At 45.5% G+C, this 24,299-nt stretch overlaps 1 protein-coding gene across 1 annotated transcript in view; it reads right to left on the minus strand.

The window, feature by feature from the left end:
- Positions 1-185: 185 nt before the first annotated feature.
- The window catches only part of col8a2 (collagen, type VIII, alpha 2), a 46,933-nt gene continuing 22,819 nt past the window's right edge, over positions 186-24,299 (minus strand). Inside the window, exons 2-3 of the mRNA XM_060043060.1 lie at positions 8,051-8,242; positions 186-4,725 (exon numbers count right to left, since the gene is read on the minus strand). Coding sequence (XP_059899043.1) covers positions 2,822-4,725; positions 8,051-8,201 — 2,055 coding nt within the window. The 5' untranslated portion in view covers positions 8,202-8,242 and the 3' untranslated portion in view covers positions 186-2,821. The remainder of the gene's footprint in view (positions 4,726-8,050; positions 8,243-24,299) is intronic.

Raw genomic sequence — 24,299 nt, forward strand, 5'->3', positions numbered from 1 at the left:
GAAAATGTCTAGGCATTCAAATCTTTCAGAGATGAATTCCAAGACGTCTCTGAAAGTCAATTTTGAAGACATCACTTAAATTTTGTATGGGCTTGCCGCAGACAAAATTAACCTATTAGTTACTAACACAGGATTTACCTCCCCTTCATTCATAGCATGATATAAAAACAAATGTGGGACAGATGTACAAGGAAGTATTTATTGATGTGGTATCAATACAATCAAGTACTGTAGATTCTGTATACGCTGACAAAACATTTTTCAATCAAAAAGAGTGCATTTTAAACCCAAAATCTATTGCATAGAGCATACGCAATAGCAATTTATAAGACATAAAAAAATCTATACGTTTATACATTGTACATTACACAAAATGATAGGAAAGTTCCAAAGTCCTTCACAAACAACGCTACGATGCTTAATACATGTCGTAAATGCTCTTTACTCATCATTGCTATCGAATACCATACGTTCTAGGCTCCGGTGGTCAGTTTTGGCATTCCTATTAAATTATCATAAATGTATAAATACATCTTCATTAATTTCATGTGCAAATGGGAATTCATTGACACTTAATTCAGCTAAAGCAAACAAATATCCCTTAAGAGCCTAAACAAGGCCTTGTTTACTTTCTCTGTTTTCCTTAATCCATACAATATAAAACAAAAGCATGTTGTGATGGAAACAAAACATACAACTTACTGACACTTGTTGATACAATCTGTACTCACGGCAAACTGAATGCAAGTGACATTGTCTATTCAAACATAAAGGAAATTTAATAATAGTAAGATTTCACTCAAATGAAGTCCAAACATTTAAAAGAGGGAGGGGAAAACAATACATAGTACAACATGAACCTTTACTGTCAACAAGACTCAGAGCAATATTGATAAATATCTGATCATGTGTGTGTGTGTGTGTGTGTGTGTGTGTGTGTGTGTGTGTGCATGTTAGGAGACAGATATGGCAGGACTAAACCCATTGTTTGCTTTGTACGCCAGTGTGTGTGTGTGTGTGTGTGTGTGTGGGTGAGAGCGTTAAATAATCTTGTGGACTGTGATTGAATTTAAAGAATAGTGTGTAGTTCCCATTCAGGTATAAGTGTCAATCAATCAATATTCTTCATAGAGTACACTGATATTTCACCTTTGAAGTTATCCTTAATTAAATGCATATTGCTATTTTAAAGTAGCATCTATCATCATGACCATCACCTTCACCGTGCTTCATAGCAGACCATGGTCAAGTTCGAGAATTTATATCCAGGTTGCTTTGTATAACAAAGATTATTGTGGAAAGATATTATACCTTTTTGAAGATCATCACAGTTAACTTAAACAAAAAGCAGCACATGTTAAGACTATAGGTCTTGTGGAGCATTGACTAAATGTTAAGCACTTGGGACATCTCTTGAGTTTAGAATAATAATCCTTGATGGTGAGCACCCACACACACAGACACAGAGTGTACACCTCAACCAGTAGAATTGCGCAAAGACATAATGTATGCCTCTGTCTCACTACCTCACATGAATTTGACGGGGGGCACGTTAAATAATAGTAAATCGTTCTCAACATCTGGACATCACTAGCTCCCTTCATGTAGGTTGCATTAATATATGTGCACCTCAAAGTATGTCCCATCAAGCTGAAAATAACTTCCTCTCCATGTCTGTAGGGAATTTGTTACAATGGTTATTTAGAAGGAATGAGATCAGGGTGACCAGAACCCTCACCCCCCCCCCCCCCCCCCCACTGATTGATCGGAAAGAGTGCCTTTTTGGGAAGGGCAGCATGACACTGAAACCTCAATGGCTCTTTTCAAATTAAAAAACAGTGATGTCATGGTTACGGCTGAAGGTGACGCTAGGTGACAGCATATGCTGGGTTTTGGTGATGAGGGAATTGGAATAATTACTGAATTACTCATCACTGAATGAGCATGAGGAAATAAATGGTAAAGCTTTTAAAAAACTGCCATTTGATTGTAGTTGTACTAACAGAAAAATAGTTGGAAAAGAAACACATTTTATACTAATGGTGGGTAACCGATATTTGACAAAGGAAAGCAGGCCTGAATGTAACACACACATCCAACATACACCAAGGTGACATCAGGTACTTCTTTAAAAAATAAAGAGAAGTTCCTTCTGTCAATTCCACAAAGAATGACACAAAAATGAATAGTAATTTAATATTGACATTAACTTATGCGTTATGTGTGAATTTCATACATGTTTACTGCTTTCTGTGTTGTATATGTTCACTGCTGTGTAATATCTGCCATTAACTGAATTTTATGTTTGAAGTGACTGCATGCAGTAGAGTTTTTCCGGCCCAAAAGTTCTGTTAATGTAATCCTCTTGGTGTCAGAGCATATGGGCGTGATGTGCAGTCACATGGGTAGGTCTGTTGCTTACAAGTTGCAAAGTAAGCTACTTACTCAAAATTCGGAATCAGATGAACAACAAAAACACATTAATGCTGATAAGAACAAATAAATTCAATAAATTTATAACACAATAATTATATGAGCTAAAAAACAGCAACAACATAAAAAAAAATAAAACAATTCAAGGCAACACAGAACACAGCATGAATATCTTTCGCCTGCCTTTTAACTCTCTCCGTTGTGTTTGTCACAAAGTTTCTTTATTTTTTATTTTGTTAACGTTGTTGTGGGTAATGCCAATGTACATAATGGCATAACAATGTAAAATGTACTCTTGTTTTGTTTGACCCTGACTCTTGGTTTATTTTAGATGTGGGGCTCTTCTTCTGAGATACCAATTCATGGGCCTATCATTGGAAAAAATAAGTTATGTTGGACAGAGTAGGAATCCTGAGAAAGAGGAGTGGATGTACTCTGTGGAGTACAGGCCGTTGGCCTGATCCGAGGGCATTTGGACCCATACCTGGTCCCCCTCCTTCAGCTCTAGCACCGCACTACCAGAGGCCTGGTCCATGTAGCCCTTCTTGTATTCGTCATAGGTGTAGGTGGCTGGCACATTGTTCTTGTACAGTGCCACCCAAAGGCTGGTTCCCTTTACATGCATGTGGTAGGCAAAGTAGAAGACACCAGACATCGGGGCGGTGAACATGCCGGTGGCAGTGTTGTATGCGTTTTGCCCATTGTACAGGGTCCTGTCGAACTTGATTGGCATTCCGGAAGGAGGGAAAGGTGTTGACAGTATAGCGGTGAAGGCAGGTGCCACAGAGGCAGAGAGCGCACCAAAGCTATACACAGGCTTCCTTTTGTCCCCTGGTACCTCGCCCCCTTCAATCTCTGTATCGGATGGTCCTGCCACAACCGTTTGGCCGTTTCCTGGTGGACCAGGTGGCCCTGGGGGACCAACAACACCCGGATGGCCGTTAAGTCCACTGTTCCCTGGTTTCCCTGGAGGACCTTGGGGACCTGAAGTTCCCTTCTCTCCCACTTTACCCAACCCTGGAACTCCTGGCATCCCAGAATCACCTTTAATTCCTGGGACACCCTGAGGTCCCATCGGACCTAATGGCCCCTGCAAACCAGGAATACCGGACTGACCCCTAGATCCTGGGGCCCCCATGAACCCTGTCTCACCTTTACTTCCTGGTGCACCTGTAAGACCTGGATTTCCAGGTAAGCCAATATGTCCTGCCTCGCCTTTAGGTCCTGGTTTTCCAATTGCTCCATTAGGACCAGGAAGTCCTTTTTCCCCTGGAACGCCATATTTTCCCGGGAGTCCATTGGGTCCTTGATCGCCTCTTAGGCCAGGTAGGCCCGGAGGCCCCTGGGGGCCAACTTCTCCTTTAAGTCCAGGCATACCATGTTTTCCTGGCAGCCCCATGGGGCCCTGAAGTCCTGGAGGTCCTGGTTGTCCATCATTACCCGAGTTCCCCGGTTGACCCTCCATTCCTGCTTCTCCTTTGTCCCCATGATTCCCGGGCAACCCACTATGCCCTTTGTCTCCCTTTGGCCCAGATGGTCCAGGCTTACCGTAGCCGGGGGCCCCAGAAAATCCAGGAGAACCTCTTAGCCCTGGTTCCCCCTTTGACCCAACTGGACCTTGGACTCCAGGTAACCCATCTAAACCAGGCTTCCCCAACCCTGTAGGCCCTGGTTGACCCTGCAATCCCGGAGTACCGGCCTCTCCTGGCTCTCCTTGGTTCCCTGGAATTCCTAGTTCACCTTTAGGGCCTGGCTGACCTGGCAACCCATTTGGTCCTGGTTTTCCCATGCCTGGTACACCGGGAGGTCCTGCGCTTCCCTTAAGTCCCGGAGGGCCCCTTATACCGGGAAGTCCTGGCTTCCCAATTCCATTCTCCCCCTTGAGTCCACGCTCGCCTGGATTGCCAGGGCCTCCCTTTAGCCCTGGCTCCCCACGCGTACCAGGGGGTCCTCTGATGCCAGAAGGCCCTGGTTTCCCATTTAGAGACAGACCAGCTGGGCCAGGAAAGCCAGGCTGCCCTGGTAGACCTCTGGATCCTGGTTCACCACGAGGGCCAACCTCACCATTGAGACCTGGCATCCCCTTCTGACCAACCTTCCCTGGGAGGCCTGAAAGTCCGGGCTTGCCATTTCCTGGAAATCCTGATGGACCCTGTGGACCAACAGGCCCGTTGAGACCGGGTTTACCCAGTCCTGGTTTTCCTGGAAGTCCTGATTGTCCTGGAGGTCCTCTTGGTCCAGGCTTCCCTTGAGGGCCGGGTTCCCCCTTCACTTCCATCATTGGCGGCATATCTACAAGGACAGAGGATGGCTTTGGTCATTAAGTCTACAATTAAGTAGCATAGCATTTAAAAAGAAGAAATCCCCCAAATATTATATATATTTATTATATTTAGATAAAAAATGCCTCCATCTTAATAAAATAGAATTATCTATATAAGATTTTCTACATGACTGAACAGTTTCGATTGGATTTAATTATTTTGAGCAAATACTCAATGTAATAATGATATAATAATGATGAGTAAAAGAGTTAAGTAATTTAGTTACTCACACAATGAGCAACATGAAACCATACAATTATATGGTAACATATAATAAATGATATGGTGTCATTTATTTGAGTGTTTTGATTAATCCTAGATTAAAAACAGTCCAAAACGGGTTACTTCTCTTCCTTTTCTCTTTTCGAGCCTGCTATAATATATGAAACAATCGAAGCTTTATACTGCCCCCTGCAGGAAAATAATATGATGTGCCTGTATGACAAAAAAGTGTAAATAAAACATATTTGAGAAAGGAGGATCCATTTATATGCATACAAATTACAAGCTAACTTTGAGTCAAAGCAGCAGTTGGAGGCAATGTCTAACATAACATGTATATCCAGATATTGATGCAAAGAACTCATAGGATGCATTTGGAGTTTATACATAAAATATTCACACATAAGATTCTATGTTCTTCATCTTAAATTCACTCACACAAAGCTAGCATAACCTTAATTATAAGGGGTGAATTATTCAACAATGTGACAGCAGAGAGATGTAGACAGGGATGTGCCAGGGGTGTACAATGGATGTGTTTGAAGAGCATTTTTAATTGCCATCTCTCACTGGATTACGCCTTATCAAGCTTTTTGCAAGACCTTCACTTCTGTGTGCGATATCAACATCTCTCCATTTTAAGCGTAAGTGTCCAACTGAGCCGACATCTCTTGTATTCAATATCTCTGGCACCATCTACAAAGCTGTTCCACTAGAGCTCAATCCAGACTCAATAAAGCAAGAGGAAGCAACAACAGGGAAGACAAATTTAGTCAAGATCCTATGCTGGGTTTAGATGCTACACAAAAATAATCTCTGAATTATTGACGTGCCCATTGACTGAGTCGGGAACTGGTCCTAGGAATTTGTTCTTCTCCAGTATATTGTTATAGTGTTTATGGTCAATTGTTATGGGTATACTTAGGTGATATTTATAATGTATCTATAGAGAATATCAGAATTTAAATCTAGGAAAGGGATTGGGGACCATTGATTTACAGTGGATTTGATAGGGTCTTTCGAGTACAGTGACAACCAATGACACAGACAGTTAAATGAAAATACTAAAGGTTTAGGACATGCTATAAGCATCTCCTTCTCAAAAATACATAACCGAACACAACCAAACATGTGAGGTTTAATTTGCATCCCTGTCTGAGTAATTATTGCCGTATATTTAATTTCTTCCAGGTCTAAATGAACCAACACGCTGAAGCTCTTTTAAATCAAGATGAGTAGGTGTGCGACTTAATGTGATACGACCAGAGCCATCTGTTTCAGCAGTGCTCTTCGGCTGAAGACACAGTAATGGTGTATGCCAACCAGTTTATATATCCGGTGGCTGGAGAAAATCAAAAACAAAAGCAATTCCTCAACAATCTTCATTTGACAGAGCATGCTACCTTCGTAATGAAAGTTATGATGTAAAAGCGTAAAATACGAATGGAACAGATGAACATCATGAAGATAGATACAAATAGATTTACCCTTCTGTTATATTGCTATAGTATATATTTTTAATAAAATATGCAGTGTGAATAATGCCAATAGTTCCAATATGCACTTCTAACCACTTGGTGGTAGCAAAAGCATCAAGTTCACTGAGCGAAAGAAAATAAGTATTTCTTCAAAGTGGAATCTGGGGGATTTGAGTCGAGTTTGGACCTGGCTCTTCTTTACCACAACATTCTGGATAACAGCGATGGCTATCTGTGATGCATGCATGTGAATATAAATATTACTTTTATTCTGCCTTTGTATCTCAAGAAAGCATCTTCCCTTAACATTATGTGCACCAACAAAATATAAACAAATATTTTGAACCTCTTCGGTATTTCATAAAATGTCAACCTTAGTGTCAATCAGATATTTATCTTCTGTATGCATTCCTCCTAGCAATTATTTTCTCTCTCATTTCTCAGAATTAGTAAACAACGCAGATGGCAACACTATTCACATGGGAAGATCAACTAGCCGGTAGCACTCAACAAACAGTTAGCAATCAGATCTCAATTAGGCTCCTGACGAAGATGTGTGTAGCTTTGTAACTGCAGCTCTGTCAATTTTGTGTCTTCACGTGCTCTCTCTCTCTCTCTCTCTCTCTCTCTCTCTCTCTCTCTCTCTCTCTCTCTCTCTCTCTCTCTCTCTCTCTCTCTCTCTCTCTCTCTCTCTCTCTCTCTCTCTCTCTCTCTCTCTCTCTCTCTCTCTCTCTCTCTCTCTCTCTCTCTTATCCACAATCAACTTTTTCTCAAATTTGGAAGATCCTGTAATGCACATTGGATGCATGGTGTGTCTTCTTCATACATGGGGGGGGGGGGGGGGTTGATCTTTGCAATTTCCTCAGAACTGCTACTCATATCCTGGTTGTCGTGCGCCTGCAGATCGACTCAAAGAAATACAAAAAAATAAGGAAAAACACATTGCTTTGTGATATCACGTATAACCCTCTCACTGATGCTCACTCTGTTTACTTTGGATCTTAGACATTGGATTCAGCTCAAGCCTACGTGAACTCCTTCAGCAGCGCACTCAACTCTGATCCCATTTATCCGTCGGTATCTGAGCTCTCAGAAACCCACAGATCACATCGGTTTTGTTTTGTTGTTTTCTTCCGAAGACTTAGGCCCTCCTCTGGTCTGGCCATCTGCACCCAGATGGAACCCCATGTCGGTGTTGTCTTGACGGTTATGAGACAATGGAAGCTGGCTTACGGATGGGATGGGATGTTGCACAAATGCCAGCCTGATTAACTATAGGACGAGCATTTCAACTGGACCGTCAACAGCCAACGCTTGCTGTGGATCCCGTGAGCCACTTGTTGATAGTTTGTTACATGGATGAGTTTGACATGTTTTAAACGTTTATTGTGATCTGACTTGGTTCTGATATTTGCTAAGATGCACAAACATACAGTGACACACACACACACGCGCGCACACACACACACACACACACACACACACACACACACACACACACACACACACACACACACACACACACACACACACACACACACACACACACACACACACACACACACACACACACACACACACACACCAACTCACCAACATAATGCCCTTTGCCCTCTCGGAAGGGGGGTCCGATGGGCCCTTTCATCATGGGCTGCATGTACTTCATCTGTGGCATTGGGGGGTAGCCACCACCCAGCGCACGCTCCCCCAGCAGCAGCAGCAGACAGACAGGAGCAAACATCATGGTCACAGGCCTCCCAGGGTCCACGAGTCACACGCAAAGAACTGGGGACAAGCAGAGGCAAATAGAAAATGGGATCAACTCGATGCAATCGGGCACTTAGTGGTCCTCAGTTGGCAACCGTAATGTCTGTGTGTGTATGTATGTAAAGTTATGTACTGTATGAATATATGTGCGTTTGTAGGTTATTTTTGTGTATATACAGCATATGTATAATCATATGCATGTGCGTGTGTGTGTGGGTGTGTGTGTATGTGTGTGTCTATTATGAAAACGACTGTTAAAAGATACCGAATGACAGCAACTGGAATTTGAACGTCAATAGATTAAGCTTTGGTTTACCATGCTTAGATGGGTTAAAATGCTTAGATAGGTTACCATGCTTAGATGGGTTACCCTGCTTAGATTAATTACAATGCTTAGATTGATTACAATGCTTAGATTGATTACCATGCTTAGATGGGTTACCATGCTTAGATGGGTTACCATGCTTAGATGGGTTACCATGCAGAAAGGTTCAAACCAGGACTTGAACCAGGATACCAGGAAGTAGGTTGTACATTAGCTGGAAATTTGTCACTGAGTCACTGTTAGCCAGCGCAGAGAGTCAAGTGAGGTGTAGCATAGCTCAGCACCCAGATGTGCTTCTAGAAGGTGTGTCTGATTGGCAGCATGTGCCCCGGGACCAGGGCCAGTCAGCTCCGAGTGGGTTGCACGGCTCGGCCAACATGGTTATTTGGTGTGTTATTATGTCATTTTGTAGCCAAATTCTTGTTTTATTGCCATTATATTCAATATTGTGAGGAGCCTTTGTGTTTGTGCGTGCGTTTACCATGGGGAGGTATGTGTGTGTGTGTGTGTGTGTGTGTGTGTGTGTGTGTGTGTGTGTGTGTGTGTGTGTGTGTGTGTGTGTGTGTGTGTGTAGGTGTGTGTAGGTGTGTGTGTGTGTGTGTTTACCATGGGTATGTTTGTGTGTGTGTGTGTGTGTGTGTGTGTGTGTGTGTGTGTGTTTGTTTGCGCCTACTGATGTTTCTGTGTCTATGTAAGCCCCAAGCATACATAGAGAGAGACAGACACTGTGACAAACACTATGATTGACAATAAAAGAGGGAAAAGAGGAAGTTGCTCTACCAAGGAAGAATATATACTGACTGCAGATAGAGGGCGCCATTGGCAGCTCTGCATTGTCAGTTTTTTATTTGGCCGCCGAACTGGCTGGCTGGAAGCACCACTGAGTCTCGGGGTCCGCGTTTATGGAGGGGTACATTATATGCCATTTGATTTCGTGCCTGCCATCTTTCAAGCCGTCAAACACTGCCGAGACACCCGAACAAGGAGGAGACGCGAGAGTGATGTTTGAGCGTGAGCCCGCCTCAAACACCAGCGTGCATTCTGTTTATTGAATGTCTTTGTTGAAAAGCTTGCAGACACTGGTTAGAAAATATCACATAACCCTGTCTCGCTGGATACCGCAAACACGCACACGCATAGACGCACAGAGTCAGGGACACACACACACATAAACAATTATACACGCACACGCAGACATATGCAAACACAGAAATGCATACCTTTGGTCAAGTGGTTACACAGGATCTGTTAAAACTACTTAAACTCTTTAACTTGCCAGCATTCTGATGTGATGTCGGGCCATTCAAAACAAATTAGTAACAAAACACAGGTTTTGGGTCCGAGAGAGAGAGAGTGTGAGAGACAGAGAACTAGATGATCTAACAAAGAATCAAACCCTCCTTGGCTATTAGTCACAATCAGACTCCAATGTTTGGAGGTCAAAAAGTTACCAAAAAATCCCTGTCTGGCTGGCCTGGGACACTTTATACGAAATAGATTTAAAAAGGAAAATAACCACCACCCACAAGACGTGAGCAGCTCCAAAATACACTATCCGGAGAAAAAACGGACACTTTCACTACATCCGTCTAGCCCTGTCCCCATCTCCAGACTCTCATGAATTAGCAGAGCGCTACATAACATCCACCTACAACACAAGGACAAATGCTATCCATGAGCTACCTGACAACCAAAGAACCAAACCTACCCATCCCGCGTTCTCCAAACACACCAGCCCAACATAGGTGCACACATTGGAACACTGCTCTATCGTGTTCCCATAATGGGATGGAGCGGCCATGGGTGGCCATGAGCTGCGTGGATGTCACGTAGCTCATGGCTAGCATGCGTCCTTGTGTTTAGTGTGGATGTTTTCATCATGTACCTCTCTGCTAATTTGTGGAGGGTGGTGGACAACTTTGGCACCGCATTTGCTGCTGCTGCACGCACAGAGGAAGGGGCCTCCTATAGCCCAGTAGCCCCCTCTCCCCCCATGCTGCTACAGAGCCAGTAGCATGGACCCAGCAGCATACCCAGCAGACCCAGACATGCAGAGACGACACAGACATCCTAGGCTCAGAACCGGGCCAAGCAGACAACTCAAGAATTCTCTCACTCTCTTGTTCGGTTGCTCTCTCGTTCTCTTTCTTGCCATGTCTCTCTCACTTTAAGGAAATCAGCAGCGCAGAGCTCAAGGGGTTTTGAGGTGAGGAGGTTGGAGGTGCGCCGGGTCCCTGCTTTCCCGTTAAGTGTGCATGTGTGGAACCAGCCGACAAGGCATTTCCTAAACCTAGTGCCACACGGAGCTTATTCGATGGGGATTGTGTTTCATGTTGGGAGAGAGAGTGAGAGAGAGAAAGGGAGGTTGTTTTCCTTTGTGGCTGCAAGTTCTGACTCCTTTGGTGTGTGTGTTTATGTGTGCGTGTGTGTGTGTGTGTGTGTGTGTGTGTGTGTGTGTGTGTGTGTGTGTGTGTGTGTGTGTGTGTGTGTGCGTCACGTGTGTGTGTGTGTGTGTATGTTTATGTGTGGATCACCACCTAAATGCCCAAGCACCAGATAACACCCTTTCGGCTCCTGTGTACGCAAACACAGGAGTCACCTCTCATCATTACCTGGGATAAAAAAAAACATTGTTTAACCAGGAGAACTGATGGTTATGATGCCCAAGCGGTGACCACAGGGGGGAGCCGACTCTGAACGTTCCCAGGCCCTTTCAGCCCATCCAGTGCAGCTCCTACCCGTTAGAACCAGAAAACCTAAAAGCCACGTCCATAACAGAAGCACAGCAGGCTATTAGGCAGCAAATTAAATGAAACCACCAGGCAATCTGCTGCACCATTTAATTTCCCCTGCGGGTCTTTCTGGCGTGGTAGGACTGGATTATCAGACGATCGACAATAAGTTAGCAGTTTACTGAAAACTACCATTCTGGAAAAAGGGGATGAAATGTGCAGCGAGCCAATTAAACATTTGGTCTGAGGATGTGGTACTTTATGAGTAGTGCGAAACAACCCCACGAATAAAAATAAAACAGCGATTACACAATGCATTAAAAACACCAGTGCATGAAAACCTTCGCAATACACAAAGTGCAAAAAAGCCATGAGAGAAAGAGCGAGAGAAAGACTGACAGACCGACAGACCGACAGACCGACAGACGGACAGACGGACAGACGGACAGACGGACAGACGGACAGACGGACAGACACAGAGAGAGGAGGGAGAGGGAAATGTCTCTCAGCCTGAGTGGCTCTCAGGGGTTGTAACACCTTTCTGGTTGTCAGCTCACTGCATAAATACTTAGGTGGCATTCACAGTTTCATTCAACACTGTGTAAATAACCACTCACCCATGGCGTCTACAGGGGGGGTGCATTTGAGTGTGTGTGTGTGTTAGTGTGTCTGTGAGAGAGAATGGGAGTGTATGCTCCTGCCAAAAAGAATGAGTCATTGTTACTGTGTGTGTTTTTGTGTGTTTGCGTGTGTGTGTCTTTGTAATTGCAGGTACATGTGTGCAACCACATGAGCGTGTGTGTGTGTGTGTGTGTGTGTGTGTGTGTGTGTGTGTGTGTGTGTGTGTGTGTGTGTGTGTGTGTGTGTGTGTGTGTGTGTGTGTGTGTGTGTGTGTGTGTGTGTGTGTGTGTGTGTGTGTGTGTGTGCGCGTGCATGTGTGTGCGTGTGTATGTGTGTGTGTCTCCATCTGAGTTTGCATCTCGACTGAGTGTTTAGCTCCACTACATGACTTATGATTCAGTGACAGTCGTCACTTTGGCTGCCGCATTCCTCTGCCTATATGAGCCGGGGAGCGGGGCCTTTGGAAACAGTGGCCCTAGTGTGTGTGCCCACAAAAGGGTTCCTGTACTTCTTCTGAGTAGACAAAACGCTGTTTCATTTCAAGCAATGATTAGAAAATAAATGCTTCGGCTGTCTGGGACCCGCCGAGACGTAACGTTTGTTTTTCTTACTTTCGATTGACACAATAAGTGTGGGCATGAAAGTGAGATATGCATGTGGAGCTAAAGATAGACATGGAGAGACACGGTCCCCGTCTTATAGATGGAGGGGAGCCGTGCGTGACGCCACAAAACATTTCTATAAAGCGACATCTGCTCAAACGCTAGACTTCAGAAACATCGATTTAACAGCGAAGGGCAGCAAGAGTTCAAAATTAAAAGTCTCTTTTCATTCCTCAAACCACACGTCTGATTCTGCACCGGCCAGGCAGACGTCGTCCCCGTTTCGCTCTCTTTCTCTCTGTTTCTTTCCTTCACGGAGGGCTGTAAGGAACAGGATAATTTATGGCTGCTGCATTGCAGGTTACCGATGTAATTCATCTCTTCCATATCATGATGACCAGACCAGGCTCAGATACATGAGCAACATTGCCTGTCACCATCAACAAATGCAGTTTCCTGGATTAGGCCTATTTTAAGAGTCTGTCAGTCCATTGATAAGCACTAAACAAACATGAATAAAACAGAGATTAGAGGGGGATTTGTTGGTTACATCATGGTATGCGTGTGAATTTCAATCATCTCACCATCCTCTTTCTGATAGAAATGTCAAGATGGTGGATGACTACAAACCTCAAATACTCAAATACATAAAATAAAAATAAATTCCAAAGGAAAAGAAAACCGTCATCCACACCCGGCGTGGGGGGGAGTTGAGTAGGGGGGGGGGGGGGGGGGGGGGGGGGGGGTTAAAGGTCAGCTACCTTCATCAGCTCCACAGGAAGTGATAGCTGTGGACCCAGCGTCGGTTATCCTAAAGTCCCGAAAGGGTGCGGTGTGCGGAGGGAAAGGTTGATGCAAGGAGATGAGAGGAGGGGAAGGAGGGATTAATAAGGTCGAGGGGATGCTGGGGGTTGTGGTTGGGCTACCCCAAGGGGGCTGGTGTTGATGGAATGAATGAGTGAAAGGGTGGGGCGAGGGATATCACAGGAAATGGAGGGTCTAGGTTACATACGCAAACAAAAGAATGGCAGAAATGAGTAGCTCTTGGCAAGCGCTGGGTAGGAAGGCAGCACGGGGTTAAGTGTGTGCGTTTGACTTTTTGATGACTTCAGTCAGAGAAACACGTTTCAATCCGCAGACGCAGAACCGCAAATAAAGATGGAGTGTGTGTGTGTGTGTGTGCGTGTGTGCGTGTGCATGTTTGTGTGTGTGTCTCAGGGGGCATGTGCATGCACAACTCGGGCCAAAAACATAAAGGCGCCTCTCGCTCATTCTTCGGCGAAGAACGACCCATAGAGAACCATGAGAAGCTATTCATTCAGAATAAATGTATCACCTCCCCCCCCCCCCCCGCTCCTTCACGTCATCTCTGTCGTCGCAGGGGTCAGAACCGTGTGACAGAAGTCAGAGAGAGTACAAGAATAAAAATAAAAATAAAAAGGAACAAAATGAGTAAAAGTGATTAGTGTTCCCCCTGAAGGTTTCGACCCTGGCTCTCGAGCTGTTTGAGGAAATTACCTGAAAGCAGAGACGGGGCCGTGATACAGGGAAACAGACACTCTCCTGAGACGGATGGACGGGGTCTGTCTATTACTCTACGCTCTGACCTATGGGTGCACTCCAAAACCAAATAAGAGCCCCCGATGACGTCATCGTTGGAAAACATTTTCACACATAATATGCATACACCATGAAGGAGAATTCTCGCTTCCATCCGTTCCTCAGCGATATATCAAATTCCTCCTGATGGAAGCGAGGCTGGCTCCTATAAAAGCACCCCAAGACCGCTACACACTTAAAGCCTGACTTTACCGGATGCCTCTCACTTACAGGCAAATATTTGTGAAATATCACAACAGTCCTTATAGGAATGCAGATTTATGGACACAAGCATTGGACAAAGACAGAGGGGGGGGGGGGGGAATGTGAAGCAGAGGTCACCGTTCATCATAGCCTGACCCCATCCAAGTTCTCCTTGTAAATCGAAAGTGACATCAAATAAAATAAAATAGGAATTATTGCTAAGTCTTGACTGGCAAAGTCAGCTATTTCCTCTCCATCTCCGGTTCCCTCGTCTCATTCGCTCTCCATCTCGCTCTCTTCTCTCCTCTCCCTTGCATGTTTCACCCGCTCTGCACAAGGACATGGCTGGTGTGAAGGCTGTGATTGTGTGCTGCCAAGACCTTCGCTGAGCAAGTACGGTCTATTCGTTTTCCCTTTCTTTCTCTTTTTAGAGTGCATGCTGCCGGGAGCTGGCCGAGAGCTCTCCGAAAGGAGGGAAGTGATCACGATCATTTAAGAAACGTCTTTTGATAGCGTACAGAGTCCACTGCTGTAAGTCTTATCCTAGAGGGTTTGAGGGGTTACTGCTGGACTGTTACTTGTGTTAGCATTGGGGGGTACAGTTTCTGTGTGTCTCTCTCCCTCTCTGTATGTCTCTAGAGAGCCATACTAGCTCCTGGTAGGACTTCCCAGTCACCCAGAATGGAGTCTACTGTACAGTACGTACAAACAGGCTCCTCACAGATCAGGTAACATTTCTTGTTTTCAAGCTCAGAAGCAGTCATTTTCCTCACGAAAGACGACTATTTGAATTGATGCGTGTTAATTATCTTATTATCTATTATTTGCGCTCGGTCAAATATTCATAAGGAACCCGAGCCATTTTGGTAATGGAGGCCTATTCGCCTTTTTTCCCTTTCTTTCCTGCGCTCCCCTGGCCGTGGTTCAACGTACAGTATAAATGGTGCCGGTTCATCCAGAGGGAAGGCCTCCATATGGGCCCGTGTGGAGAGAGACAAGGTTTACTTGGGTTTCACTGCTTTGAAGGTGTGAAGTGTTCCAAGGGCGACGAAATAGAGGAGGCTAAACCCCCACGATATATTCACAAGCTTCGCATTGTTCCCCTACTTTTCTCATGGAAAAGCAGTTGGGTTTTTGTGTTTTTTTTTTTTAATCAAAGAATTCCACAGTTCTGACGTTCTATCAAAACAAGCGGATAAAACAGATTGTGTCTTCAATAGCTATCTCTGAAACACTGATTGAAGGAGATGGAAAGTTGTTGCTTGATGGAACGGAAACAGAAGGTGAAGACAAGAGGAGAGAGAGAGAGAGAGAGAGAGAGAGAGAGAGAGAGAGAGAGAGAGAGAGAGAGAGAGAGAGAGAGAGAGAGAGAGAGAGAGAGAGAATGACAGAGAAAGAGACTGAGAGGGTGAGAGAGCGACAGAGAGACAGAGCGAGGGGAGAGAGTAATGAGCTAAGCGCCTTACGTTGTTTAAGGGGTGTGAAACAACCAAAGAAGGGAGGAAGACAGATATTAAGGAGAGGAGGCAATAAGAAGATGAGAAACTGTTATGACAGGCGGGGAGAACAAACAGAAAAAACCCAGAGTAGCAGAGGAGCGCTATGAAACGGGGCAGAAAATAAAAGCTTAAGCTCTTGATCTCCCCTCCTGACCCACTTCAGATGTGTGCCCTGCCAATCATTTCATAAACGGCATCCACTGGCAGACATCAAGCCACTCACACACACACACACTCAGAATACACACACACACACACACACACACACACACACACACACACACACACACACACACACACACACACACACACACACACACACACACACACACACACTCAGAGGAACGCTAAACACACACACACTCGGCAGATGCACAGACAAAGCCCAAAAAAAAGAAGCATGCAGTAAAAGAAGTCAAACTAACTCTCACGCATACACACACACAAATACACACCCACACACTCATGCGTTCCCCGCTCGGCAGTCAAAAAATTGAACATTTTCTGTTTTTAACAGAGGGGGTGTGGGGCAGAGGAGGACAGGATTATGATTTAATCAGGGCCAGGAAATCTCAGTCAAATCTCCTTGAAGGAGATGAAAAGCCTCCGCGCTGGAGGCTTCTCTGGTGCTTTGGGTACGACCGGGGGATCCATATAAACGGGCTTCTTCATCTCTAGGAGCGGCAGCAGTCCAGACAAACCACATCCAGCAGACGATAACGTGACCCCAGATCTAAATCCCACACCGCAGACCAGGCAGATGTGTCTGCATGCTGTGTCTGTATGATGCGCCTGGAGAACGCTGAGGTACGGCTCTCACAAGTCTTTCCAGGAACTCTGGGGCCGGTGATGGAAAGTATCCACAAAGTATCGGGGATATTGCGTTGCTTCACTAGTGGGTGAACCAAGTGAATGGCTTCACTGAGTGTAAAATGCAGTGCAGTATGATAGCATTCTTATGATTAGCGATCTCATGCCGCTCCTCAACATCGGTGCGCTGATCGTGTGCTACGTGATTCTGAGCGGGATTGGTGGGTGACGTTCCTGCGTCAGGTGACACTCATTGATTGACAGGAGACGGCCCGTACGGGATCTCACCACATGTGATTTGTGAAATGAGTTTGTTTGATGGGTGTGTGGCTTCTGTTGTGTGTTGCAGGCTTGTGTGTGTGTGTGTGTGTGTGTGTGTGTGTGTGTGTGTGTGAACGTGCGCTATTTACGGTTCAATTCACTGTTTGTGTTTTCTTGTGAGGCCTCAGAACAACACGCTCTTACGAGTGGAAATCGTTTGGGAATGCAGCGCCTTTGAGCTGAGCTCGGCGAGACACACCGTGGGCTCCAGTGAGAAGGTTTTTTTGTATCCGTTTCACATCACATGTAGATGTGGACCGCCATGCAATTGCGTTAAATGAACTGTGAAGCAGGCCCCTCACACTTCGGGATCACGTCACACATTCCACACAGCCCACTTTCTCTGTCCGTGTCATAGGAGCTCGCCTTCCCTTCCATTGTTTCCTCTCTCTCTCTCATGTCTTTCTTTTCCTCGCTTGCTCGCTTCACCGTACAATGCGGTGGAAGCTTCCGCTCTTCTCCCCCACTATTACCCCCCTCAGACCGATGAAAGTACATCGAGCCCCCTCCCGAGCCTCATCAAGTTTTCTTGAAACACGCTTTTGGATGATCACGCTGGAGAAAAAACCTCTCTCGATTCAACTTCTCCCTCTCTCTGCCACACACACACACACACACACACACACACACACACACACACACACACACACACACACACACACACACACACACACACACACACACACACACACACACACACACACACACACACACACAACCCCAGAAACAGCCAGATGCTCACGAATGCGTGGCTGTAGGTTTAAGTCACCCCCAGACCACCAGCATACAGTACAGAGCCCCTTATGACTGTGGTCCCTCCCTGCTGCGAGCCCACCCCCAGTGATCCGCATCAATGCTAGTCTTTATTAGCAGCTGGCGTACAGCGCTGGCTGTGTAAGAGGACCCAGCTAGCCCTGGCCTTACACCTCGATGGAACCACAGCGCTCACACAGGCCTGAATAAACATGGCTGTGTGTGTGTGTGTGCGTGTGCGTGTGTGTGTGTGTGTGTGTGTGTGGGCAAGTGTTTGAGGATTTGAGAGTGTTTGACGTGAAAGGGTGGGTGTGTGTTTGTGTGTGTGTGAGTAAGTTTGTCTGTGTGTGTGTGTGTGTGTGTGTGTGTGTGTGTGTGTGTGTGTGTGTGTGTGTGTGTGTGTGTGTGTGTGTGTGTGTGTGTGTGTGTGAAAGAGTGAGTTTGTCTGTCTGTGACTGTGTGTGTGTCTTTAATTGAGATTGTCTGTGGGTTTGTGTGTAATGTCTGTGAGAGGATTTGAGAATGTTCGGTGTGAGTGAATTTGTCTGTGTGCGTGTGCGTGTGCGTGTGTGTGTGTGTGTCTCTGTTTTTGAGTGTGTGTGAGCCTATGGTTGGTGTCAAGATAGGGTAAACATAAGTTTGAGAAGAAGTCGGGTCCAGACACATGAGGAACGGAAAACAATCAAGTGCTGTTCTTTTATGGGGGAAATGGGCACGAATATCAATAACAAAGAGTAGGGATGTTGTCTAGCGTTGTTTCTATTGCGGTCGTGTGATCAAAATAGCTCCAATGATTTCCCTGTGGTCTGGGATATTGGCATCTTGCGGCCATGTTGAACTAAAAATTATTTTTTTATTTGTGCTCATATAAAGGCTTTGTGGTTAGGTTCAAAGGGATGCCTCTGTGGCCTGAATGCGTCACAAATGAAGGTATGTAGAGCTTCATGTTTGAAAGGGTACGGTGTGGAGTGTCTGGGATTGTTCTTAATCCTAATTCCTACTCCAACATGCTGTCTGTTTGTTCCGACTGGTTTTGTGCATTTTCTCACATACGAAGAACTGAAATATGTTATATCAAAGGGGTTAGTCGTTTGCATGCTAACAGTTTGTCAAACCGACCCAGTCTCAGGGAAATACGTGACACTGTCACGTCTTTAATCTATTCATTCGTGATCTGAGACACCAAAAGCACACATTTCTTACAATATGACAGCTTTGGCCACCCGTTTCTACTTTCACCTTTGATTCTGAGAAATTGTGACAATATTGACATATTTAATGCAGGTGCGCTGCTCTGTAGGCAAATGCGATTGAAAAAAAGTAGCTACCTCATCTCTTCTTTTTAGAATGTGTTTGAAATTTGTGCTTTTGGCACGAAATAAATTGAAATTACGTGTCCCAGATCACGAATGAATAGATTCAATTATGTGACGTGAGAGTGTCACGTATTTCCGTGAGACTGGGTTGTTCACGCACACATAATTATAACACATAACTAACCTACTGCCTCCTGAAAAACTGGTCTACTGTGGTCCAACACTAAAAAACATTTTCCTCATATTCATAAACATAATAAGCTGCACTGTCCAGCTCTGACCGTTAGATGATATATCTTTAAATGAAGAAATTGTGACAATAACGATTATAACCGTGTTGAAACTGCCCAAGGGGAGAAAAAATGAAAGAAAGAAAGAAAGTAACTTGGCGTACAGAATGCATCGACAGCCAAAAACTGCAATCACTGTCTACAATCATCTCTGGGTTATTGGTAGACATTAGCCAAACTGTGCTTGTAAGTCCAAGGCAAACAATCTGTGTTCTGTTGACTACTTTGCACTGTTTATATGGTTCTTCCAGGGGGCGACCTCAGATGAAAGGTGAGGGGTGGACCGACAAACAACAGACACATCTCACCATCTTCCTACCTCCTATTTGGTCCACAATCTCATTATAGGATCGGCCACACTGTCATAGCACTCATAGACCTCCACCTTAGATGTAGCCAGTATCTGTGAAGACCATTAGACATCACGCGCTGGGTTACAGGCGCTTTACGTCGTCTCTTTGGAGCGCATTCAGGCCTCTGAACGGGATCACCCGAACATCCCTCCCCTCTCTTCGTGTCCTTGTGTCCTATGTAGGAAGGGGGGGGGGGGGGGGGGGTCTGATTTGAAAAACGATTTGCAGATGTTGGAAGGGGAACGGCTGTATATGTTATCTGGGAGGAGGATAAGGAGGTGGGGGGGAGGAGGGGGGATTGAGTGGAATAAATCTGTCCCAGGACAGGATGGGGAAGCGTGCCTCTTAGATATCAATATTTCCTCCCTGGGAAGTTACGATGTAGAGGCTCTCTCTCTCTCTCTCTCTCTCTCTCTCTCTCTCTCTCTCTCTCTCTCTCTCTCTCTCTCTCTCTCTCTCTCTCTCTCTCTCTCTCTCTCCCTCTCTCCCTCTCTCCCTCTCTCTCTCTCTCTCTCTCTCTCTCTCTCTCTCTCTCTCCCTCTCTCTCTCCCTCTCTCTCCCTCTCTCTCTCATCTCACATGAACATACATACACATACACAGACACACATTCCTATTCCTCGATTAATCTTTCTCTTCCTCCTCCATTTTGTCCACACTAATGACCCCTTTAGGACCTTTTGACACCTATACAACCCCCCCCCCCCCCCTTCACGGTCCTTCTCCCCTTTCTGTTTGAGGGCTCTTCTGGGACCTTCTCGTATCAAAAGAACATCAGATGACTCTCTATCTCTCTCTTCCTCGATCTCTCTCACTCCTATCTCTGTGGGTCATCATCCGGGGAAGAGACAGCTGAATGTTCTCGTTGCTATGAGACCAGATAAAGATCGCAGGTAGCGGCACAGTCCCTGAGTGGACATCAATGCTCAACAACAGTTCACGTGGAAAAATAAACCCTTCTCCTCCACATGGGAAATGTATACTAAGCATTATAAATTGTGTAATAAAACGTATTGAATCCCCTCGCTTGTCACAGCGATACGAGCACAGCTCCAGCACAGAACCCACAATGACCGCATTTACAACCAATAACAGCAACGGTAGCCATGATTCAGGTCCAAGAGACAGGCAGAGAACTATTGGTGCATGCATTTGGGGATTGTAAACACAACAAAACCCAGGGTGAGTTTATGAGCAATGGGCCATTTAAGTACAACCCCATCAACAAGCAAGAAAAACAACAAGCCAGAGCATTGAATAATGTCGGACATTTCAGGTAACTCTCCAACCCCTTAAAAACTAAAGTTAATTTCCCTGTTCACCTGCTGCATGGAATTCCTTCAGTGCTGCCAAGCAGACCAATAAAAACAGACCGCTGAGTCTCCTAGAGGCTAGACACGATAATAGCCCTCTCATTATGCACCGTGTACCAAACGGTTGAAATTGTGCGGAAATAAAGGAACACTGAATACCTATTTGTGTTTGTTTTGGAGCCATGGAGAAAAGGGGAGGGAATATGCACTTTGTCCTTCTGCACAATGCTCGTTACCCAGTATGCAAGGTCGCCATTCAAAAAGAGTTCCTTCGCTAACGCAAGCATCTAAAAGTTCATTAGGGAACTGTTCCGGGCAATCAGATAGGCGGTTATCGCTGGCAGCGGCGAGCAAGGGACATTCTTGTAAGTCTGGGAGCAGGTTTAAGATTGATGGGCCCGGCTTACTTAGATAATCACTGGCCCAAGAGGCGACGGCCGAAGCTGCTCCTTTGTCTCCTTCTCCTGGCAGCCGAGGGGAAGACGGGAGGATCGGTGGGAGGAATAGGAGACTTTGTAAGGAATAAAACGTACACCACAGACTAGGGGAATGAGACGTATCCTTGGATCGCAGCGCTGGAGTGTAGGCGGACAGGAGAAGAGGGGGGATTCTGGGGCAGCAAAGGCTAGGCTCCCTGAGCGGCGCCCTTCCAGAGCTAATAAATCATCAACATCACGTAGAGGGGATGGGGAGAGGGGGGGGGGGGTCTTTACAGCCAGACGCAAAGAGCATGTTTGGTCCAATGTAGAGGCGGCGGGAGGGAAGAAAATAAACAAAAACAACAGCCAGGGATTGACCTTGGATTGTGAAAGGTTAAACATTTTTCTGAAAATATCTTGGGTAATTCAGCGGCTGGACGGCAGGAATCTGAAATGCGCTTTTCAACTGCAGCCAGCACTCGACAATCCCTTGGTTTATCGGGCCACAGAGCGGGGTTTATTATTCAGAGATAGATACCTAGAATTTCAACCAGGGTTCAGACTAAAGGTTTGAGCTCCAGTGAAACGTTGCAGATTTTAATCCGAGGCCCATGCCGTGACCCTAGCTAACGCGGTTCTCTGAAGGGGCGGCGGCCCAGGAGGGGAGATCATGAACAAGCACTCTATGGGTGTGCCCCTGCGCGGAATCACAGTCGTTCCTTCCAGCCGGTTGGAAACCACAGCGAGGGTGGGCTCCTGTGCGGTGTTATGTCTCTAAACAAACCCAAAACCAGAGAGGAACGCCAGCAGAGAGATGGAGGTGTAAAAGAGGGGAGACCAGAGGAAGTGGGTGTTGAGTGCTTCTCTCGCTCAGCTTGTTTACAGAGTCCTTAGATGGGTAAATAGGTGTGCGGTTGGGGGCAGGAGAGGTGCCAGCGGTTTTGGGTAGGGTGTTAGGACCCAGCAGGGACTTGGCTGGGAGAGGCCCGAGCCACCTGGGCTGCCCAGCCGGCGTCCGCGGATCAGTGTGTGTGTGTGTGTGTGTGTGTGTGTGTGTGTGTGTGTGTGTGTGTGTGTGTGTGTGTGTGTGTGTGTGTGTGTGTGTGTGTGTGTGTGTTTGTGTTGGGGGGGGGGCGACACACCCTTGGTAAGGATTTCTCGTCTTTTTCATTAAACACACATTATTGGTCAGAATAACGATTCCTCGTGAAGTTGTGAGTAATATGCAGCATCGATAGAACAGATGTATAAAATGTTACGTTGGGTTATTCTTACAGCGTTGAATCTGTTGAAAGGAAGCAGAAAAAAACTGGTGCTCTTTGAATGTGTATGTTCAAAATTCTAACCCTGTTCTAATTAATTGTTAACCAATGGGGAAAATGAAACTAGAAACCAGTAGCAAAAAACGATACCAGCTTTGGTTCTGAGGAGGAACTTAAGTGGCCTCCACCGAACTAAACGCTCGAGGAACGACTGCTGATCCAACAACATCAGCGGCAGCAGCAGCAGCAGCAGCAGCAGCAGCAGCAGCAACTCAACGATGGGCAGAGCAATGACCGAGAGAGGGAGAAACATGAAGAAACAAAGAGTGAAATAGAGAGAGAGAAACAAGGATGCTTGCAGAGGATCCTCGGATGACACAATGCAGGCCACTGTGGCTAGGCCATGGCTTCTCCATTCACTGTGGTTTGTACAACATAAAAAGCACCACCCTGTTTGATCTCCAGACTTGACTGCGCCTCACAGCTTTGCAAAAGAAAAAAAACAACACACATTGGAAACCATATTCCCCAATTATTCCTCTATTACAACCCAAAACCATGCATGCACCCCCCCCCCCCCTTGAGCTTGGTAGAGCTACATGGAATAGAACATAGAACTCGAGTAGAGCCAGATGAAATAGAATATAGAGCTTCAGTAGAGCTAGATGGCATAGAGCTTGCTAGAGCAATATGGAATATAACATAGAACTTGAGTAGAGTTAGATGGAATAGAACATAGAACTTAGGTATAGCTAGAAGGCATAGCCATTTTCAGACTTTTCTATTCATGTTTAGGTCTCCACATATTTTTGTCTCACAGGTGCACAGCAGGAAGATAATTACCTGTGACAAATATGCTATTCTTATCTTACGATCGGCCTACTATCGGCTCTATGTGCTACTCTGCGGTCGCACACACTCTCTTACTTGAATCGTTTACACACTCGTGCAAAGTCTTTCCCTTGTCTTGCGGTTCACTCTGGATTGAGTTGTGAGCCGTTTGAGCAGTGAATGTGACCCACTAGCAGTGCAAAGCAAACAGTACACTGATCCTTTGAACCGTCAAGCCCGGTCCCTCCTCCAACCCCATGGTCGTGAATTAACTGACATCGAAACACCAGTCAGCAGTCCAGTCAGTCCATTTCCCTGCTAATGTAACCAAGTAGTAAATACGGTTCAAAGGTAATGGGGTTCAAATCAAACACTGCAAGATCAAAAACCCTTGATTTTTGGGCTCAGAGTTTTAAAAAGCATGAGGAGGTGAAATTTTCCCCATAGTACATGCTATGTTATAATGAGTGATGTTGTGTATGAGATAGGAGATAGCCACACGCTGTGGTGTTCACAAGTGCTGTCAGATGCTTAACCCTCACCAAGATGTAACCTCAACATTAACCACTCCCCAGCAGTAGCTGTATACATCCACACACATTGTGGCTTTAGCTTGCCCTTTAGTAAGGGTTTATCTCATTATAACAGTGAGTAACAGTGAAACGATATAGAGTACTATGTTCAAGATCACACAAGACATGCTAAGGCGTTGAAAGGCGTGACACTATCAAACATAATTTTTAGTTGACTGGCATTTGAAAAATGTGCTGTAAAACTGCAAAGCGTGTAAAGGACTAAACCTTACCCTACCATTGATTGATTTCTC

This window comes from Gadus macrocephalus, chromosome 22 (assembly GCF_031168955.1).
Source record: "Gadus macrocephalus chromosome 22, ASM3116895v1".
Classification (NCBI taxonomy): Eukaryota; Metazoa; Chordata; class Actinopteri; order Gadiformes; family Gadidae; genus Gadus; species Gadus macrocephalus.